This window comes from Plasmodium coatneyi, chromosome 7, assembly GCF_001680005.1.
Source record: "Plasmodium coatneyi strain Hackeri chromosome 7, complete sequence".
Taxonomy (NCBI): Eukaryota; Apicomplexa; class Aconoidasida; order Haemosporida; family Plasmodiidae; genus Plasmodium; species Plasmodium coatneyi.
Window position 1 is genome coordinate 650,849 of NC_033562.1, and position 18,436 is coordinate 669,284.

Genomic DNA, 18,436 nt, shown 5'->3' on the forward strand with positions numbered 1-18,436 from the left:
ACACGTCTTCATTAACCCCTCCGAGTTAACCCTTTTAATGCCTCACTTCAACGTGAGCACACTTCAAAACGCTTGTTTTTTTTCCTCATTTGAAAAAGTACCAGGGTGGTATTTATTCTTAAAGCCGCATGAATGTGCACTTCCCCCCGGGGGCGTCTCCATTTGGAGGAGATCTTTTGGACAACTACCCAGACCAACGTTATGTGGTGCATAGCGAAAGTGAAAAGAAAAATGGCACGGAAAGTGGCAGGGACGATGTGGGTATGCCAGTTGGGAAAGGTGGACGGTTTGGTTTTCCTCGTGGTTTCCCATTTGGGGACCGCCTTTCGAGCGAAGCGTCAACCCATCACAGCGTAGCCATTTGTGACCTCTACACGCAAAAGGGAATCTCCCCGTTGCGCTGCAGTGTTACCCATCTGTGAGGCGAAAAAAGGGAGGAGGGAATCCTCCCATTTGATACGTATATCGGCAGATATGCCTACGGTAAGAGGATGCCTCCCCTAAGTGGATAAAAAAATATCAGTCCCCAATTATCCATCTGCTTTGAACTCCCTAACTGTTCACGCAAATGTGTGCAGATCTGTGTGGCTCTCTCCACACTCTCTGCGGGTGAACGTGTGCACACGTTTTTTTTTTTTTTTGTGGGCGCGACGTGAATGGCGAAGTGGCCATCCTACTGAAAAAAATAATCCCCTTCTGCATTGGCAAAAAAAGGAAGCGCTCGATTGAATATTCTCCTGGCAGTAGGCATGACCGCTTTTTTTTTTTTTTTTTTTTTTCAAAATGACAGCGATAGAGGTATCATCATCCCTGTGATGAGAGAGCTTGAAATAGGAGACCACCGCGTGGATCCCCCTACGAGCGCAAATTGTAGCAGCTAGGTGTGATGCGGTTAGGCATCGCCGGTGTGGAGAATTTTATCGCCCCTGTAGTATCTCCCCCTGTGGAGTACCTACACGGTAATCTCCCAATTAAGTGCGCTCGCTCCACCAAGCCGCCCCCAGAACACAGAGCAGCATGAACAAAGCGCTTACCAGCCTGGCCATATCGTCCATCAAGCTGGAAGCATCACAGCATCACTTCGTGAAGAAGGTGCGACTTTTTCTGCATAGCAGTGGACTCCCCAGGGAAAGTATCCTCCCCCGAGAAAGTATCACCCCCCGGAGGGTAATTGCACAATTTAGCCATCCAGTAATATACAAAAGTTGGCGTATTAAGTTTCCCCAGAGGAGGAATTTCGCCCAAGTGTTTCACAAACAAACGATGAATAGCGCAAACAGCGAGAAAAAAAATTACGGACATGTGCAGGCGGAAGGGAAGGACTCATTGGAGAAGGGAGGAGCACACTCAAAGGGAAGTAACAACTACGAATGTAAATCCGAGGGGGACTACAATTATGACTACGACTATGTGGTCATCGGGGGAGGCCCCGGTGGAATGGCGTCCGCGAAGGAAGCAGCGGCACACGGAGCGAAGGTACTCCTGTTCGATTACGTTAAGCCAAGTAGTAAAGGAACCAAGTGGGGAATAGGAGGGACGTGTGTGAATGTAGGCTGTGTGCCAAAAAAGTTGATGCACTACGCAGGAAATATGGGTAGCCTTTTCAAGATGGACTCTACTCCATACGGTTGGTCTTATAACAATTTAAGTCACAGTTGGGGGAAGCTAGTTAGCACGGTTCAATCGCACATACGTTCTCTAAATTTTAGCTACACGACAGGACTGAGGTCATCTAAGGTGAAGTATATCAACGGATTAGCAACCCTGAAGGATGAACACACCGTGTCGTATTACCTGAAGGGAGACCCATCCAAGGAAGAGTCCATCACGGCAAAGTATATTCTCATCGCTACTGGATGTAGACCCCATATCCCCGAAGACGTGGAAGGTGCAAAAGAACTTAGCATAACGTCAGATGATATTTTTTCTATGAAAAAGGATCCAGGAAAGACGCTAGTCGTTGGAGCATCTTACGTTGCTTTGGAGTGTGCAGGGTTCCTGAACTCGTTAGGATATGACGTCACTGTTGCGGTGAGGTCCATCGTATTGCGTGGGTTCGATTCTCAGTGTGCACTCAAGGTAAAGACTTACATGGAGGAGCAGGGGGTTCTCTTCAAACAAGGAGTTCTTCCGAAGAAGTTATCCAAAGTGGAGGAAGAAAAAATATCTGTTCTGTTCAGCGATGGAACGAGTGAACTGTTCGACACCGTTCTCTACGCAACGGGAAGGAAAGGAGACATCGACATGCTGAATCTGGACCAGCTCAAAATCCAAGTTAATAAAAATGTGAAAAAAATTATTACCAACGATGTTAGCTGTACTAATATTCCAAACATTTTTGCCGTGGGGGACGTGGCTGCAGATGTTCCTGAGTTAGCGCCTGTAGCTATTAAGGCGGGTGAGATCCTAGCCAGGAGGTTATTTAACAAGTCACAAGAAATCATGGATTACACATTCATACCAACGTCCATTTATACACCCATTGAATATGGAGCCTGTGGTTACTCAGAAGAAAAAGCATACGAATTGTTTGGCGCATCCAATGTAGAGGTGTTCCTCCAAGAGTTTAACAACTTAGAAATATCTGCAGTACATAGGGAGAAACATGTTCGAGCTCAGAAGGATCAGTACGACACAGATGTGAGTAGCACCTGCTTGTCCAAACTCGTTTGTTTAAAAAATGAGGACAATCGGGTGGTTGGCTTTCACTATGTGGGTCCTAATGCAGGAGAAATTACACAGGGTATGGCTCTCGCATTGAGACTGAAGGCTAAGAAGAGCGATTTTGATAAATGTGTTGGCATTCACCCGACTGATGCTGAGTCGTTCATGAACCTCACCATCACGCGGTCGTCTGGCTTGTCCTTTGCCGCCAAGGGGGGCTGCGGCGGGGGCAAGTGCGGCTAAACTATGGAAGAGAAGTGCTTTTGAAGAGGTGGCCAAGATAACCCCTTCTTTAATTTTTTTTTTTTTTTTTTTTTTTTTTTTTCCCACGTATGGGAAATTTTCCATTTAAACAACCCTTTGACACCCCGGAAACGCTTTAAATGGGTATTTTTGTACAGACGCGGTAATCATGCGAAGGGTGTGGTAACCACATTGGAGGAGTCGAGGAAGTCCCACCTTCCCAATGGCGCTCCCTCCTTTTTGAAAGACAACTCCACTTTGTTGTGTCACCACATTTTTTGAATTATTTCCCGTTGACCACGGGGTGAGAAGCTAATAGATTGGCCCAGTGCGGGAAAAAAGAAAAACCTTTGGCGCAGTTCCTTGGTATTGTTTGACGAATCCCTCAGGCCGCTTCAACAAAGGGCCACATCACGTGATTAGTGCGACCACTCCGTGGGTTTATTCTTCCTTTTCCACGTTCACGTGGATGGCAAAGCACAGCATGTGCTTGCCGAGCCCACCGCCACCCCCTGTGTGCATTCTCCGCGGTCTACAAAAAATTGCACACATGGTTTCCCTTTTTCATCATTTTTGACACTAAACAAAAAAAATGGAACTGTCTGTTGAGGCAAACTGAACAACGTGCTGAAGCGTCTAGCCAATGTGCGAATATCTCAGTCAGGCCGACAGATTTTAAAGGAACTCCCGTGGGATCGCTAGCCAGGGGGTTAGCAGGTGGAGGAGGTATTAATCCCATCACGCGAAAAAAATAACGTCCTTCATTTAAGTTCTTAAAAAGATAAAAACGTAGAGGAATATCTGCCTAAAAGTGATCCCACCCCGTCTGTATAAATTTGCTTAAAATTGCTATTCATTGTAGGAGTGGTGTTTTCCCACACTGTTGGTATATCCCTTTACGTTTTTTCCTGTGCGTAGGTCTCCGCTTTTTCAGTTCAACTCCCCCCGTTGTGTAGTGGGACGCGTTTTATTTGGAAGTAACATCTCCTTCTTTTAACTTTAAATTTCCCTCGTCCGTGTCGTATCTTTGTCTCAACTTGTTAACTCCCCCCTAAACGCCATGGTCCTGATACACACCAAAACGGAGGAGGAGAAACACCAATTCCTGTTCGAAACGACCGTGGATGTTTTGGTAGTCCACTTGAAGGAGGACTTGGTGAAGCTTCACAATCTCAGATGCAAAATCCTCAGGCTGCTTGACGCGTCCATCCAGTTGGCCAACCATGGTCCCCTACGACCGGAGGCCATTCGGGGAATTACCGACGAGGTGAGTTGAGCGGGATGGAAGGAGTGAATGAATGAGTGAGAAAAAGGCGCCCCCCCCCAACTAACTTCCCCTTCCTGTATACACTCCCTTCCCCTCCCCTTTTTTTTTTTTTGCAAAGGAACTGCGACTGTCCAACCCTAACATGTACAACCCGAAGGAAGTGACAAACCCTGATGAGAATAACTTCAGGACGGGAATTCCACCACCTCGTGAGGGGGAACTTAAACTGAGGGATGTCGTCAACCAGGTGAAGAAGGCACTAGCCGTGGATCAGGTACGCCAGGGGGAAGTGTGCATACGGACATACATGGCAAACTGATCTGATAACCGATCCAACTCACCACCGTCTTGCTTCCTCACCGCTTGACCACTTGACCACTCCGCAGAAGGACAAGAACATCGCCATAACGCAGGACAAACTGAATGAATTGCTAAAATGGATTATGGAAGCCTTGAATGCTTGTTACCCCTCGATGGAGGGTCTACCCCCCTACGACCCGACGAGACTGCTCCTGGAAAATGAAAACGCCTTCAACGATGTAAAAATGGGAGGGGGCCACACACCGGCCATGTATCGGCCACGAAAATGTAAAGTGCGTATCGCGTGAAGGGGAGATCGTCCCTCCATTGGGGTGCCTAAACCAAACTAAGGTGGACACCCCTCCTCCAAATCCATTTCCCCGCAGGAATTCACCACCAACGAAACGTCCCTCTGGTGGGCAGGCAAAGAACTACGCGGGGATTTCCCCCTACGGAGTTATATAGGGAAGAATGAAAAAACGAAAATCATCGTAAAGCTGCATCCAACAAAAATGGGACCCCCCGAAAGGGAAAGAAAAGTTGACGAAGCAACTTACAAAGCAATGTTGGCTTACTATCACAAGAAAAAAAAAGAAGAAGATGAATTTGAGCAGGACGACGATGACTCCTACTTGAATTCTGAGTGGGCCAATCCTCTGAGCTTGCAAAAACACCTGCACGGAAATTTGGCCAACATCCGGTGGAAGCCCTAGACGGGTTCCTCCTATCCCATTACACGTGTACGTATGTATGTACATGTACGTATATATGTATGTATGTATGTGCATGTGTGCGTGTCAGCCCTGGCGGAGGTGCCTACTTTAATAGGATCAACACAAACGGATGAACACTGTGTCTCGATTTATACTTCGCTTGGCAGGGAAAACAATTTGTCCATTTTACTGCACTGGGAATGCGATCCCTCGATGAGGACGTTGCCCCCTTGGGTGGACGTCCCCGATCCGATCACCGCAAAATGAAGGAAGACCCGCAAAAGGCATCGTCGGATATGACCTCCCCGAGGGGGTCCAACAGACGCGTCGAGCGAAGATTCTTCGTCTCCTCGCTGCTGCAAAAGGAACGGAAAAGCTTCTTCCAAATGTTTACATCCGCTGTGTGTACTTGATCAAAAATATGGTCACCTGGTGCCATTGGCGACTCCCCATGGATACCCAAGTCGATCTGATTAAACTGCCAAAAGGAGCCACTATTTTTGTCATTCCGTTGATTAATTAACCGTCTTATGTTTGAGACGAATTTGTCGATAAACCCCATTGGGGTGTTTCCACCACCAGGTAGGCATTCCTCCAGGGAGGTTAAAAAGTCTCTGTGACTTCTTTTATTTCTGTATTGGGGTTGCTTTGACGGGTTAACAATTACCCTCTCCATTTCGTCATAATCGCATGACCAAAGAAAGGACGTATGGTGGACAAAATAATTTTTTGAAAAGGCCTGTGCATTCCCTCCAACTTTTCTCATCGTCATCTGATCCTTCACATGGTCATAACAGTGATATACATAGTCATTTTCGTGGTGGTAAAATCTGTTGGAATTTTTTTTTTCTTCTTCCTTTTCTACCTCCTTTTCCTCCTCCCCACATGGAGAGTTAAAAACGGGATGGTAAAACGAGTTGAAGACCCATTCGGTCACGTTGGAAGGATACAATTGTCTTTCCTGTGCAAATTTTAGTGGGAGGATTAAGCTGAACAGAAGACAGTTGTTCCTAATATACACTGTGCCCCCTCCTGTGTATCTCCTAATCAGTGCAATTTTATTTTTACCAATGTAATTAACGTCTTTTATAAAATTGGATACTTTCCCACTTATGCCGAAAATGACGCACTTGTTATCCGATGGGGTGAATCCATCTGCTACATGTTTCTCCTTCCCATTGGAATAGGTATCATTGATGAGGACAAAGCCGACGTTGTTTTTTCCTTGGCTGAGGGGACTACTCATTCGATAGAGGCACTCCTCCAAGAGCAGCTGCTCGTACACATGCAATTTGCTCAGGTTTAAAAGGTACAACACGTTTTTCCTTTCACCGTGCGAAGCCACCGAACGGAACAACTCACTAACCGTTCTAACCGCATTAAATGCGCAGATGCGGGAGAGGCGACTCATTCTGGTGGTGCAGCAACTCTGCTAATCACTCACACGATGCATCACCCGTGGTTCACTCATTATTGGGGCACCCACATATCTGTTCACAGAAAAAAAAAAAAAAAAAAAAAAAGCGTCAAAAAGGGCGCTCCTCAGAGGAAGGGGGGGGTACAACACAAAGGAAATATATATAACTGATCAGCCAACAAATTGACTGTCTCTGCTATGGGGCCTTTTGAAAACGTATCATCCCACCACGTTTTGTTCTTTCCACGTGGGATTCTTTTTTATGCTTGGCTCAGCTCCGCAATACCCCCGATCAGGTCAAAAAATGTCGATTCTTTTTTTTCTTTTTAAATGGCACTATTGTGCACCCCCCGGGTCGACGTTGCTAATATATGAATTGTGCAGTTTATCGGAGCAGTCCCTTCATCACCTTTCGCCAAAAAAAAATACAGGACAAAACGAAACAATACTACACGCTCATCGGTTTGCATGTGCCCAGCGGGGGGCGCAACTACACACTGGCCATTTGCGCAGGAAGGGTATATCCGCCTTCCTTTTGCTACCATTTATAGAGATCCCCTTCTACCAATGAGCAAAAAGATGAACTGCCCGTCCCAACGGCTAGGTAATAAGCCCAAACGATACAACCCCTATTGGAGAGGGTGAGCTACACATAAGTGCAACAACACAAGTAGTAGATTGTCTACTCTTTTCTGTTTAGGCCACTTTGGAAAAAAAAAAATAATATAATACACCACGCGAATCGAGTTTGAAGCCTTTTTACGTTTTCCCCAAATTATCTAAATTATGTGTTAGTGGAGAAGGGCAACTCCCTACCTGCCTTCGTCAAAAATGGGAAAACATTTTACGCTCCATTCGTATGTCCGTCTGCATGCAGTTTATCACATATATTAAAGGCCCCTTAAAAGGTTGACAAAAAAAAAAAAAAAAAAAAAAGTGAATTGGATCACTTTTGATGACGTCAAATTACATAAACATGGGAAAACATGATGAAGCAAACAGGAGGGGCATTGGGGGAAATTTTAAAGAAGAGTTGCACGCAACGGGTGAATGGCATAACGAATGGGACAGCTAGCCAAATAATGAATTGATGAAGGTGGCCAGATCGACGCATGACCAACGTGGTGCGTAAAGACAAAAGGAGGGTAGGGGGCCTAATTATACTTCTGCGCCTGGACGGCCATCCGTAACTTATCCTCCGCGGTCAGGACTTTTCGCAAAATCAGCTCTCGAATTTTACCATCGTAAATCATGAAATGCTTCCACCCCTTTCCTATATCTATTTGTAACTCATTTACGATGCAGTGCTCGGTTAGGAAGGCATTTGTTTTTCGCACTTTGCTCTCTGCATATTGTCTGACGTTGTCGCTCAGGATTATGTGACGGTAGACGTACTTGTCGTCACGGTAGAGGGCTGAGTAGCACACGGGGCCTACAAAGGTGCAAAAAAAAAAAAAAAAAAAAAAAAAAGTGAGGGACAATTTATCATATGGGAGCAGTGTCTATGTGTATGTGCGTGGGTGGGGGGGGAGATAAACAAACGAGGTGTCTTCCGCCCAAACGCACCCTAATCAAACACGCCACAAAAAGTGATGCATTCGTAGGGTCTACCTCTGGAGGTAATCTTGTAGGTGTAATTTTCACTGGAGGATCTCAAAAATTCAAGGTTGAGATTTTCATCCATGCTATCCTTGACGGACCTAAATTTGGGCGTTTCTGATTTTGCTAGTTCTTCCAAGATGGCGTAATAGTCATCGTGTGCGTTGCCGTTTGTGACGCTCTTGGGACTACTGCTCGTGGGGTTGTCTGTACCTACGTTGGTGGGGCTGTGGTCGTCCGTGGCGCTCGCGTTAGCGTTAACGCGGCTGTTTATGCTGCTACTTATTCTGCTCCTCACACCGTTGCTCTTGCGCTTCCCTTTGCTCACCCTCTTCGAGCCGTTCTTCTCGTTGCTTTTTTCTCTGCTTGGCCGATTTAGAGGCGTCCCGCCTGACCTAGTCATATTCTTGCCTTATTTGTATTCGACTTCTTCTCACCAGTTTTACGTTTTTCCTACGTCCCATCTTATGAAGGGAAACAAATGGCTACGAAGAATGGCACGAAGGCCTCTTTACGAAAAAAAAAAAGAAAAAAAAATTTTTTCTTTCCGGCGATTTAACTACTCCTCTTCTTTTCACCTAGATGCTTCTCTCTCTCTATGGAAGCGAAAATTCTAGAAAAGGCTGACACATTAGGCATGAGAAAAATACAAAAAAAAAAACAAAAAAACAAAAAACGTGCATATGTACGGACAAAATTTTTTTTCATTAAAAGCGCGAAGACCGTGTCTTTTTTGTGGCTAATGATGGATGTTCGCTACTGGGCTGTCTAGGAGAACTAAGAAAATTGGACAAACTCGGCAAACGTTCACTGCTAAACAAGTGCTTGCTCCACCGCACAGGGCGGTTTTCCTTCAAACCGGACACTAGGTCCAGCTCAACGTAGTAACAAAAAAATTACAAACTAAAATGTGACACAAAAAAAAAGGAGACTGCGAGGTATTGGCGCGCCTGTACAAATATGTGCTTCCTCACTATGGTGCACGGGCACCTTTCAAATAATTTCAACGAAACAAAAACATTCGTAATTCGTAAAGTGGCTACCTAGGAAGGGGTTAATTCCCGTCCATCCGTTTGTCTGGACGTGTGTGCAAATGATTACGCAGGGTGGGAGGCACACCCTTAGTAATACACACTTCACGACGCACGGTTCGGCCAATGGGTGCACACCCTCTCGGCGGACGCTAACCAGGGCCCAACTAAATGCTCGGACAAAGCAAACTCAACGACGATAATCAATCGAAGCGCCGCTCAAACTGAAGCTTTTCTTACACAAAACAGATTTGGCACAACAAATAAGGTTCATGCCCCCCACAAATAGGTTCACACAAATGAATTCGCTGTTCTTGTTTTTTTAATTTATCACAGCTCGAATGGTTTAGCTGACCAGGGGGGCCAAACAAAGCGGAACATAAAGCGGCAAACAAATCGGAAAACGGAGGGTAACCAAATGGGAAGCAACTAAAAAGCGCGCGAGCGAGGTTCCCTCTCACTCGCTTGTTCCTGGGCAAACAGTGCGAATGGGGCCAACAAGTGGCACAGTCACTCGGCTTTACAATTATTCATTGGCGAAAAGGGAGCAAAGCCTGGGAACACACATAAACACGCCGGGTTATCAAAATTGGCGCACACTTAAGAACAAATCGGAAGGCGATTAGGCCATTGTTTCCTCTAGGGGAAAAAAAAAAAATACGCACTTAGGACAAATACAAGCTCGGGGAAAAGAACAAATCAAGCAAAACGTAACAGTGCAAAGCTCAGCGCGTAGCAAAAGTGCATTAACATTACAGGAGGGAATACTTAACGAAAAAAAAAAAAAAAAAAAAAAATCCTCCTCCGTGTGACAACGCTCTGATGTGTGGTGTGTTGCACAAGGTTATCTGTGTGCCTCACCGTTCACCTGGGCAACGCTCCTCCTCGAGGAGAAATTAACCCCCCCCCCCCTTTGGGAAACAAACTCGCCTCCTCAAGCTTGTGCACAACATGTAAGTCAAATTGAAATGACATTCCTTCGCGATTTTTTTAAAATTGTGCGCACCTCGACGGGAAAGCAGAACGGAGTTTCCCCCTCTCTCATTTTGCTTATCATTTGTTCTTCCTTCATCAAAATTGGAAATGCGTCATCATTGAAAAAAAAAAAAAAAAAAAACATATTGGTGAAATAATTTAGCTAGTCATTCTGTCACGTTTGTTCAACATTTTGGAAACCTTTTCTTTTCCCTGTACAATGAGAGCCACACGGAAATGCAATTCATTTCTGCGAGGGGGGTCACTAAACATATATGTGAGCGAGTGGCAACGCAAAAAAGTTGGGTAGCCAATAGGAGATGAGTCAAAACTCCTCGCTAGTGCAAAAGGGGTTTGCTCAATTATAACTGTTTTGCCCATCATTTGGGAGCTTTTCATTAGGAAGGTGCCCCATGGCAGATACAGCAAATGCAATACACATAACGACAAACCGACTCGCATGAACATAAGGTAAACGAACCTTTGGACCACCTCCCCTCAGGGCGCACACTGCACCACACTGTAGAAAGAGTCACCTGAGGAAATGGAAATTTCACAAAAATTCGATTGTCTTGATAATTTATCCCGTTGAATCGTTGGCACTGAAAATATTGGCATACTCCCCCGTGGGATATGCCCCTCAAAAAAAAAGGAGGAAAGGATTGGAAAGAACACTGAGGGGCATACACCTCAGTGCCATTTTTTTTTTTTTCCTATCGTCCATGTTGTCCAAAATGGATTTACTCTCCGGTTAAGAAAAACAAAAAAAAAAAATGATCAGCATAGTGTGTTGCGCAATTCACGTGGGCATATATAGACATACCCAGTACACCGTGGCGCCACAACCTATGCAACCGCGACACAAAACAAAGGAGACAGGACCGGACAATACATGACAAAACAAAACAAAAAAAAAAAAAAAAAACATAGAACAAGGTGAAGTAGCACAAACAGATATGGGAAAAGCCCCCTGTGGAAGCTCTCTACAGAGATCTCAGCGAACTGGTAAGGTACTTTATTTTCGCGTCAATCACATCGCTACTTATTGAGTCGCTTAAAATTTTAAACTCCTCATGCACAATATTTCGGGCGACCATTTTCCATTTCTTTTGGGCTTCTTTTCTCCTCTCCAGAAAATTCAAAAAACTTTTTGTGCTCGTCATCTGTTTAACTACATGGAGTAACTTAGGAGCACGAAAGGATTTACCTGCCTTCAAGTTTAGCATATCGATAGGTTCATTTATTTCATATGAGCTGTTCATATTTTTTATTATCTCATTTATGTAATTTGGTATGGTCCCCAATTCGGGTATATTCACCCAAGTGGGGGTTGTTGTCACTGTCAATTGGGCACCCCTTCGATTACCTTCTCCTTTTTCTCTGATGCTGGTATCGTTACCATAGTTCTTTCCATTCGCACGATGGTTTCCTTCCCTCTCTACCTTTACACCACTTTGTGCATATACACCATGTTGAGGAGGGCGTCTCTCATAATTCTCTGCGTGCGAATGGGCCTTATCCTTTTGTCTCTCCATTTGGTTATATCCCCTGTTATCGCTAATCTTGGGAGGGGTATTCCTTCCCCGCATGTGACTGTCACCACGTGTGTTGTGAGTGGCATCTCTGGACGTGCTAAACCTTCTGCTTCCGTGACTGCTTCCACGGCTTCTACCACGCCTGCCACCACGGAACCTTTCATTGTCGTCCACATGATGACTCCCTCTGTATTTGTTCCTATCTTTACCCCTTCTGGACCCCCCCGGGAACTTCCCCTCACGGTCATTCTCACATTCCACAGATGCGTCATGCACTGCAGAAGCCGAACTAGAACGACGCCTATTCGCTTCTCCGTCGACACTGGGAATATGTTTGCGCCTCTCAAACTTGGAGTCATATTTGGTAACAGAATTTTTACCACTCATGTAGCCATTTCGCCTGAAGGAGTCAGGAGATTCTGACCGATCACTGTGTGAACCTCTTCTTTTTGATGGATGAACATCATAATATTTATTGCCCACAGAAGAAATGGGGGAATGTTTTTCCTGCCTGTATTCACTCTGCTTGTAGTTAGCATTTCGAGTGGAGGGTGCATACTTATTATAACTATACGTGTTCCCATCCGAGGAGCAAACACTAACGCTCCTTTTCTGCGTGAAGGAATGGCTCCACTCACCCGGGGGAGGTAACGTCCCCATACGAAGCTGGCCCCTACACAAAACAAACTTACGCAGGTGGGAATTCCTAAATTTGATACGAACGGGACTTCCTTTCCGATGGTCTCCTCCCGCCACGCCGGCCGCATCTGTCTCTACTCCCGCTTCCGCTGAGACGTCACCATCGTCACTCACCCAGTTGGTAAAATCAGCATCAGACGATAACTCTATCTCTACATTACCATCGACTTGAACAAACTCAATAATTTTTTTTTTTTTCATTCTTTCATTGTTTAATTCGTTCATGGAAATGTCACTGCCAATGTCACAACTTCTGTCGTAGCTTCGATTTCTACGGGGGTTCCTATCATTTTGTCTGTCTCCATGAGAGTTCCTTTCAAACTGATGGTGGAGACGCTGATCGGAGTGTTGCTTGAATTCCTCCCTCTGTTCTTCATCATCGGTATCCCCCTTCCATTTGTTCAATCTATTCATGTGGTTCCCTCCCCTTGGATGGGACTCTTCCCCATGTGGATAGTAGTACCTACGTTGGTCATATATGCCAGCCCCATCGTCCATTTCGCTACGATCCCGTTTTCTACTTGAGTAGTCGTTCGAGTGCCGGTCGTACTTTCCACTTCGTTGTCCCTCCCTTCGGCCATGATTATCATAATACTCTTTTTGTTCCTCCCCCCTAGTGGCAGATTCGTTTTCTTCATCCCTGTGATAGTTTAAGGGCTTTTCTCTCCACTCCCTATTTTGGGGATACTCTTTTTTTCTTCTTTTTAAATTGGGATCTTCCCTATCGTTACTGAGTTTTTCACTTCCACCACGAGATGGACCCTCACGATGATTCCGTTTCGGGGGCAGTTCCTTCTCATAGTCTCCATCCCCATGATAGTAATTCCCTCTCTGCCATTTCTTCCTATATGCGTTTGGTGGATCCTCCTCAGCAGGCGGGGAGTAATTTCTTTTCCTCCTACTGTAGTAGTGCCCCTCGGCGCTCCTGCTTCGACTGGATTGTTTCCCCCTTTTGTGGATTTTATTCCTTTCAGTTTTGTTGAACGTTGATTCCCGTCTATACTCGCTTGAGGTTTCATCCTCCCTGTGTATTGACTCACCGGACAGGTGTGCTCCATGCGGTCTTCCCTCAACGAAATAACGATGCGGACTGTGTTCCCCCCGTTTGGCTTCCCGCATCGGATACTCCTCCTCATATGGCGAATCGGCGTCGTAACTTCTTCTGCGCCTGTCGTGTTTGCCACGTTTATCACTTCCATCATTCCCATGAGTGGTCTCCTTGGCATACTTCCCACCGCGAAAACTTTCCGATGTTTCCACGCTCGAATGAGAGAAGCTTTTTCTCCTCGTGGGTGACACCCTCCTCCGCCTTCCATCAGGATGGCACATAAAGGAGGAACTTCCTCCCTTACTTTTTAACTTATAAATTTTGCTACCCCTATTTTTTGGGGTATGTTCATCTGCCGTGGATTCATCCTCCTGTGCGGCACTTCCCTTTTTAAGACTTACGCTGCTGGGAATACTGTTACTGCGAAGGTTTCTTTTTTCCCCAGGGGAGGTATCTCTATGGGCGGGATAGAATCCCATCTTACGAATATTATACGTTTTTCTCTCACTCATGTGGTGATGATCCCCTCTGTTGTTTTTCCATTTGTTTCCTTCCCTTTGGCGATCATCCCCATCGTAGCTGTCTTGGCCATAACCATCCCTGACTGGGTTGTTCCCTCCACCACTGGGGGATAACACAGGGGCAGATAATTCATTAACCATTTTTTCCTTTTTCTTCCTTTTCGCTAGATGATATGCCTCCCTGTTGTCCACTCCATGACCGTCAATACTTGGAGGAGTTCTGCTCGGTCTTCTGTTCCGTTTGTATGGAATTCCTTCATTTTCTTTTTCCTCTTCTTTGTAATATCCCCCCGGATGGTACTTCATATAAATCCTTTTATTTGTATTGCCCTTTCTGCCTACCATTTCGTTGCCATCCTTTTCCACAGCCACATTACTACTAAGTTGATGCTTCTCTCCGTTTCGCTTGTCATGGAGATCCATGCTGGCGAAATTGCCTACTTTGGGGAAAACATCATTTGTGGTTTTATGGAGAAGTGGATGATTCGTCCGCGCGCTTTTCTGCTTGGCTCCTTCTGTTCCCCTCGTATGGTCGCTTCGGGTATCTTTTCCTTCTGTTTGGAATTTATTCCATATCAGGTTGAACGTTCTTAAGGGGTACTTATATACCTACATCGGCCTTGCGGCAAAAATGCTTCTTCTCATTAGTTGTTGCAAGTTTCGCATTTATAATTACGTATTTTTTTATATATTTTTTTTTTTGCATTTTTTTCTGCATTTATTTTGTATATTTTTTGTATTTTTTTTTGGCATAGAGCTTTGCCCCTACATGCCGGCTGCTCAGCTTTCCATTGTCAGGCGAGCAGCCCCCCAGTGCCTGTTGGCGAAGGCGCCAATTTATCGAAACGGCGACAACGGGAAAAAATTCGATGCTTCGCGGGAACCGCTTTCCTGGCCCAGCCGCCCTCAGCCCCTTTAATAATTTTTTTCGCGGTACCTTTTCAATGGAAAAAAAGCAATCACAATAGGGAAAAAAAAAAAAAATATATAGTTTTTTTTCGCCCTACTTGCGAAAATAAAACTGCCAAGCAAAAGATGAGAAGACGTATAGGACATACGATAATGCAAGTACCACTTTATCTGACCATCATTAATTCGCATGTTTAATTTAATTGCGCGTTCCTTCCCATTGTTATAATATTCCATCATTCCAAGGGCTATAATGTTTTTATTTTTAAAACATGGACGAAGGGGACATGCAATTCCGATCGAACAATTCGCCCTGCTTTAGCATGTTTTTGCCTCCCCCATTTTGGCGTCATTTTTTCCAAATGTTTGCAAAAAAAAAAAAAAGAGGGAAAAAATAAAGGCACACTCGGACAGAATGAATGAGGAACACCACCTTTGCAACGCCACGTAGAACGACGCACAGAGGGGTGCCCACATTAGTATAAACCACCACGACTCATAGATGGATAGAACAAAACGTCATGGAAAAAGTCCATGAGCAGATCCCCCACGGAACGTCTAATAAACCGACACCGAGTAGTAGTTAAACCCCTTCATGTGCTTCTTATCCGAGCAGACATGAAAGTTCTTGGGGCATACGCCATTCACGGTGAAGCATTTGCCGTTGCGCTTGTTCAGGGGCGTCCGTGTAAATTCAAAAATGAGGTTGAATAAAACCTGTTGCGGGCATATATCTATGTGTTTCTTCTTCTTCCCGGACACGTTTTCCTTCACCATTTTTCGCACGTTCATGGAAAATTTGGAATTTTGGGACTCCTCGTGGCCGCACACTACCCACAGGCCAACAGCTGACTGGTCGGTTGGCCCTTGCATGGAGCAAGATGGCTTCCCATGCTTGCACGGGTATATAGCAATCGATATAGGGTCATTCGAATTTAGCACACTTATTCCAAAGCCAAATAAAATGATTTGATTTTTCTCTGAGCATTCGAGGGTTAGTAACCCAGTGCCTGACTTTACCTTCTGCTCAAGGAAAGGAATCATTTCTTCATTGCACATGGCGAAGAGGTAGTTATACGCATTGTCGCTCATCTTGGAATAGCATTTGTCGGAATCTTCGTCACATGTGTTCATATAAAAATCTTTCAACACGGTGAAGTCGTTAGGCACGGATAGGGAAAAGCCTAGGATAAAATTTTTTTTCTCTTCACACTCAAGGACTACCAAACCAGTTCCACTTGCAAACACCTTGGTGGCTTTCCTCAGTTGGTCCTTCACGTTGTACCGCTTCATCTCGTCATTTGTTATTTGCCCCAGGTTTAATGGGACATTCACGGAAATGTAAAACTGTAGTGCTTCCTCGTACACCTTGGTTAACCTAATCGGTAGAATTCTAGACAAAGGCTCGTACTCCCCCTTTATGGGCATCGGATTGTCTTTTATACTCTTTGCCCATTTTTCAAAATTCTTGGGATCATTCGGGTCATATATCGTGGTCCCCCCTATGATAACGGTTTCTTTTTCTATACTCGAGTTAGTGCTCTCTTCATTACTTGCCTCGTTCGAATTAGTGCTTGTTGAGGCCTTAGCCTTGAATAGGCCAAACCCAGCTGATGCACTTACAGATACCGATAACCCCTTTTCACTCATCGCTTTGTATTCATTTTTTGATATTTTCACTTGCTGTGTTATTTTCCCCCCCAAATGGATGAGGGTCGAAACATGGGTTCCGAAATTTTTAAAAAAGTACATCCAGGACTCTACGCTGTGCCCGCACTTTTCCGTTTTTCGATTATTTCGGAACTCTTCCACGGTGCAGTAAGTATCGTCATGCTGAAGCGAATTGAAGTAAGACGGTAGTAACGATATCGCCCTTACGAACTGATCGCTCAGCTTCCACTGCGAGTATTGGGACAAAGACGCCATGTACTTGAAGCAGTAACTTTTCAACATAAACAGCCGAAATTTCTTCTTCGATATCGTATTAGAAACACTCGTATACCCTGTAGATGCAGAGAAGGAACCGAAGAACCCGTAGGAGGCACTTACAGATGCATCAACGGAGAGCTCTTTTGTGTACTCACTCATTGTACTTATTTCGCTTTCATTTTCTGACCTATTACAAGAAATTTCATTTCGCACGTATGACCCATTTGGGTTTATATTCACGTAAGTGTCCGGATAATCTAAATCCGACTTCGGGTAAGTCAATTTTATGATAGAATCTCGGTACCCAGGATCTACCTTCAAGAAGGGATCACCAATTGGGTTTCCAAAAATGAAATCGTAACCCACCCCTAGGTACTCCGTTCCTTGTATTACCACAGTAGACATACCATCTTCTCTCTCTTCTTTGTATTTATTATATAAATCCTTTTCCTCGTCCACTCCGTCATATACAACCACTGTATGGTGTCGATCGTTGTAGATATTTTCTTCACCTATCCTGTTGTCCTCCTTCTTCACCGAGTTGATCTCCCCAATTCCTTTCATTAAATTTACGAAGTTTTTCACCCTACTGTTGCCGCAACCTTCAGGATTGTTCCCACAATCGTCCACACCAGGTGTGGAGGCGCTAGCACCCTTTTTCATCTCATGGAAGTTGATGCTACGAACCCGATTTGTGCTTTCCCCATCGGCGGAACGTTCTTCCAGAGGCATTTTTCTCCCTCCTCCTTTTAATCCTCCACTATGTAGTACCTGCTTTTGCTGCAAAAAATGAAGAATGTCACTGTTTTTTTTGGACATCCTTTTGTTAGGGCCCACTCCCCTCTCCTTCACGCCTGAAGCGCAAACGTACAGTCCCCCCCTCGGATGCTTCCTGCATACACTGTGGGTTAAGAAGTCGTAAAGCAGGTTCGCCACTACCGCCGAGTATATGGCCAGTATGAATGCTCCCCTTTGAAAGGCCATTTTTTACTGGGGGTTAAGCGGTTATGTGGATGTTGTGCACAAAAACAAATGTGTGTAGCGTCAGCAAGGCGGAAATTGGTGCATTTCCCTTTACGCATTTCGAATTGTTTGAAAAGGCGAAGGTTAACCCATTAACGGGGGAAAAATATAATTTAAAAGGTGAAGCGATTTTTTAAGGGAATCAACCCGCTAGTGCAAAAAAGAGGTCTACACTCAAAGGTGTGAAGAAATCGGAACGAATCACTACGATCTCTCAAAGGAACAATCTCAACGTGACAGAGTTAGGCGATAAGCATAAACTCATCCACATGTATCTGTTACTCCCCTATACCTTCCAAAATTGGGGAGAACAAAATAAACTTTAATTCAACGCCCGGGAGAGACGTTCAAATTGGTTATTCTCTGGAGGGAAAGACAAATGTGCAGAACTGCTCTTTAAGGTGTGTGCAAAAAGGGAAAACATTATATCAGCGAGCTGGACAAATAGGCAATGTTGCTAGTAAAAAAAAAAAAATAATAATATAAAATAGCGAAAGAATTAGCTAGCTAAATGTTCAATGTGGCTAGAGAAAAAAAAAAAAAAAAAAAGAACAATTCTACCT

At 44.8% G+C, this 18,436-nt stretch overlaps 6 protein-coding genes across 6 annotated transcripts; 2 read left to right on the plus strand and 4 right to left on the minus strand.

Annotated features, from left to right (window-relative positions):
- Window positions 1-1,017: 1,017 nt before the first annotated feature.
- Window positions 1,018-2,907, plus strand: PCOAH_00016820 (Thioredoxin reductase 2; the record flags this gene model as incomplete). Its single annotated transcript, XM_020058491.1, has 1 exon — window positions 1,018-2,907. One exon carries the CDS (start codon window positions 1,018-1,020, stop codon window positions 2,905-2,907), a length of 1,890 nt encoding a protein of 629 aa, XP_019914087.1.
- A 1,060-nt stretch (window positions 2,908-3,967) lies between these two features.
- PCOAH_00016830 (Uncharacterized protein) lies at window positions 3,968-5,187 on the plus strand (the record flags this gene model as incomplete). Its single annotated transcript, XM_020058492.1, has 4 exons — window positions 3,968-4,174; window positions 4,293-4,448; window positions 4,561-4,713; window positions 4,861-5,187. The coding sequence occupies 4 exons, from the start codon at window positions 3,968-3,970 to the stop codon at window positions 5,185-5,187; spliced, it is 843 nt and encodes a 280-aa protein (XP_019913976.1).
- Window positions 5,188-5,440: 253 nt separating this feature from the next.
- PCOAH_00016840 (Uncharacterized protein) lies at window positions 5,441-6,598 on the minus strand (the record flags this gene model as incomplete). The annotated part of the gene is made up of 1 exon (XM_020058493.1): window positions 5,441-6,598. The coding sequence occupies one exon, from the start codon at window positions 6,596-6,598 to the stop codon at window positions 5,441-5,443; it is 1,158 nt and encodes a 385-aa protein (XP_019913914.1).
- A 1,160-nt stretch (window positions 6,599-7,758) lies between these two features.
- On the minus strand, window positions 7,759-8,606 carry PCOAH_00016850 (Cyclin-dependent kinases regulatory subunit; the record flags this gene model as incomplete). The annotated part of the gene is made up of 2 exons (XM_020058494.1): window positions 7,759-8,036; window positions 8,216-8,606. 2 exons carry the CDS (start codon window positions 8,604-8,606, stop codon window positions 7,759-7,761), a joined length of 669 nt encoding a protein of 222 aa, XP_019914195.1.
- A 2,586-nt stretch (window positions 8,607-11,192) lies between these two features.
- PCOAH_00016860 (Uncharacterized protein) lies at window positions 11,193-14,435 on the minus strand (the record flags this gene model as incomplete). Its single annotated transcript, XM_020058495.1, has 1 exon — window positions 11,193-14,435. One exon carries the CDS (start codon window positions 14,433-14,435, stop codon window positions 11,193-11,195), a length of 3,243 nt encoding a protein of 1,080 aa, XP_019914136.1.
- Window positions 14,436-15,479: 1,044 nt separating this feature from the next.
- PCOAH_00016870 (Uncharacterized protein) lies at window positions 15,480-17,834 on the minus strand (the record flags this gene model as incomplete). Its single annotated transcript, XM_020058496.1, has 1 exon — window positions 15,480-17,834. The coding sequence occupies one exon, from the start codon at window positions 17,832-17,834 to the stop codon at window positions 15,480-15,482; it is 2,355 nt and encodes a 784-aa protein (XP_019914024.1).
- Between the last annotated feature and the right edge of the window lie 602 nt (window positions 17,835-18,436).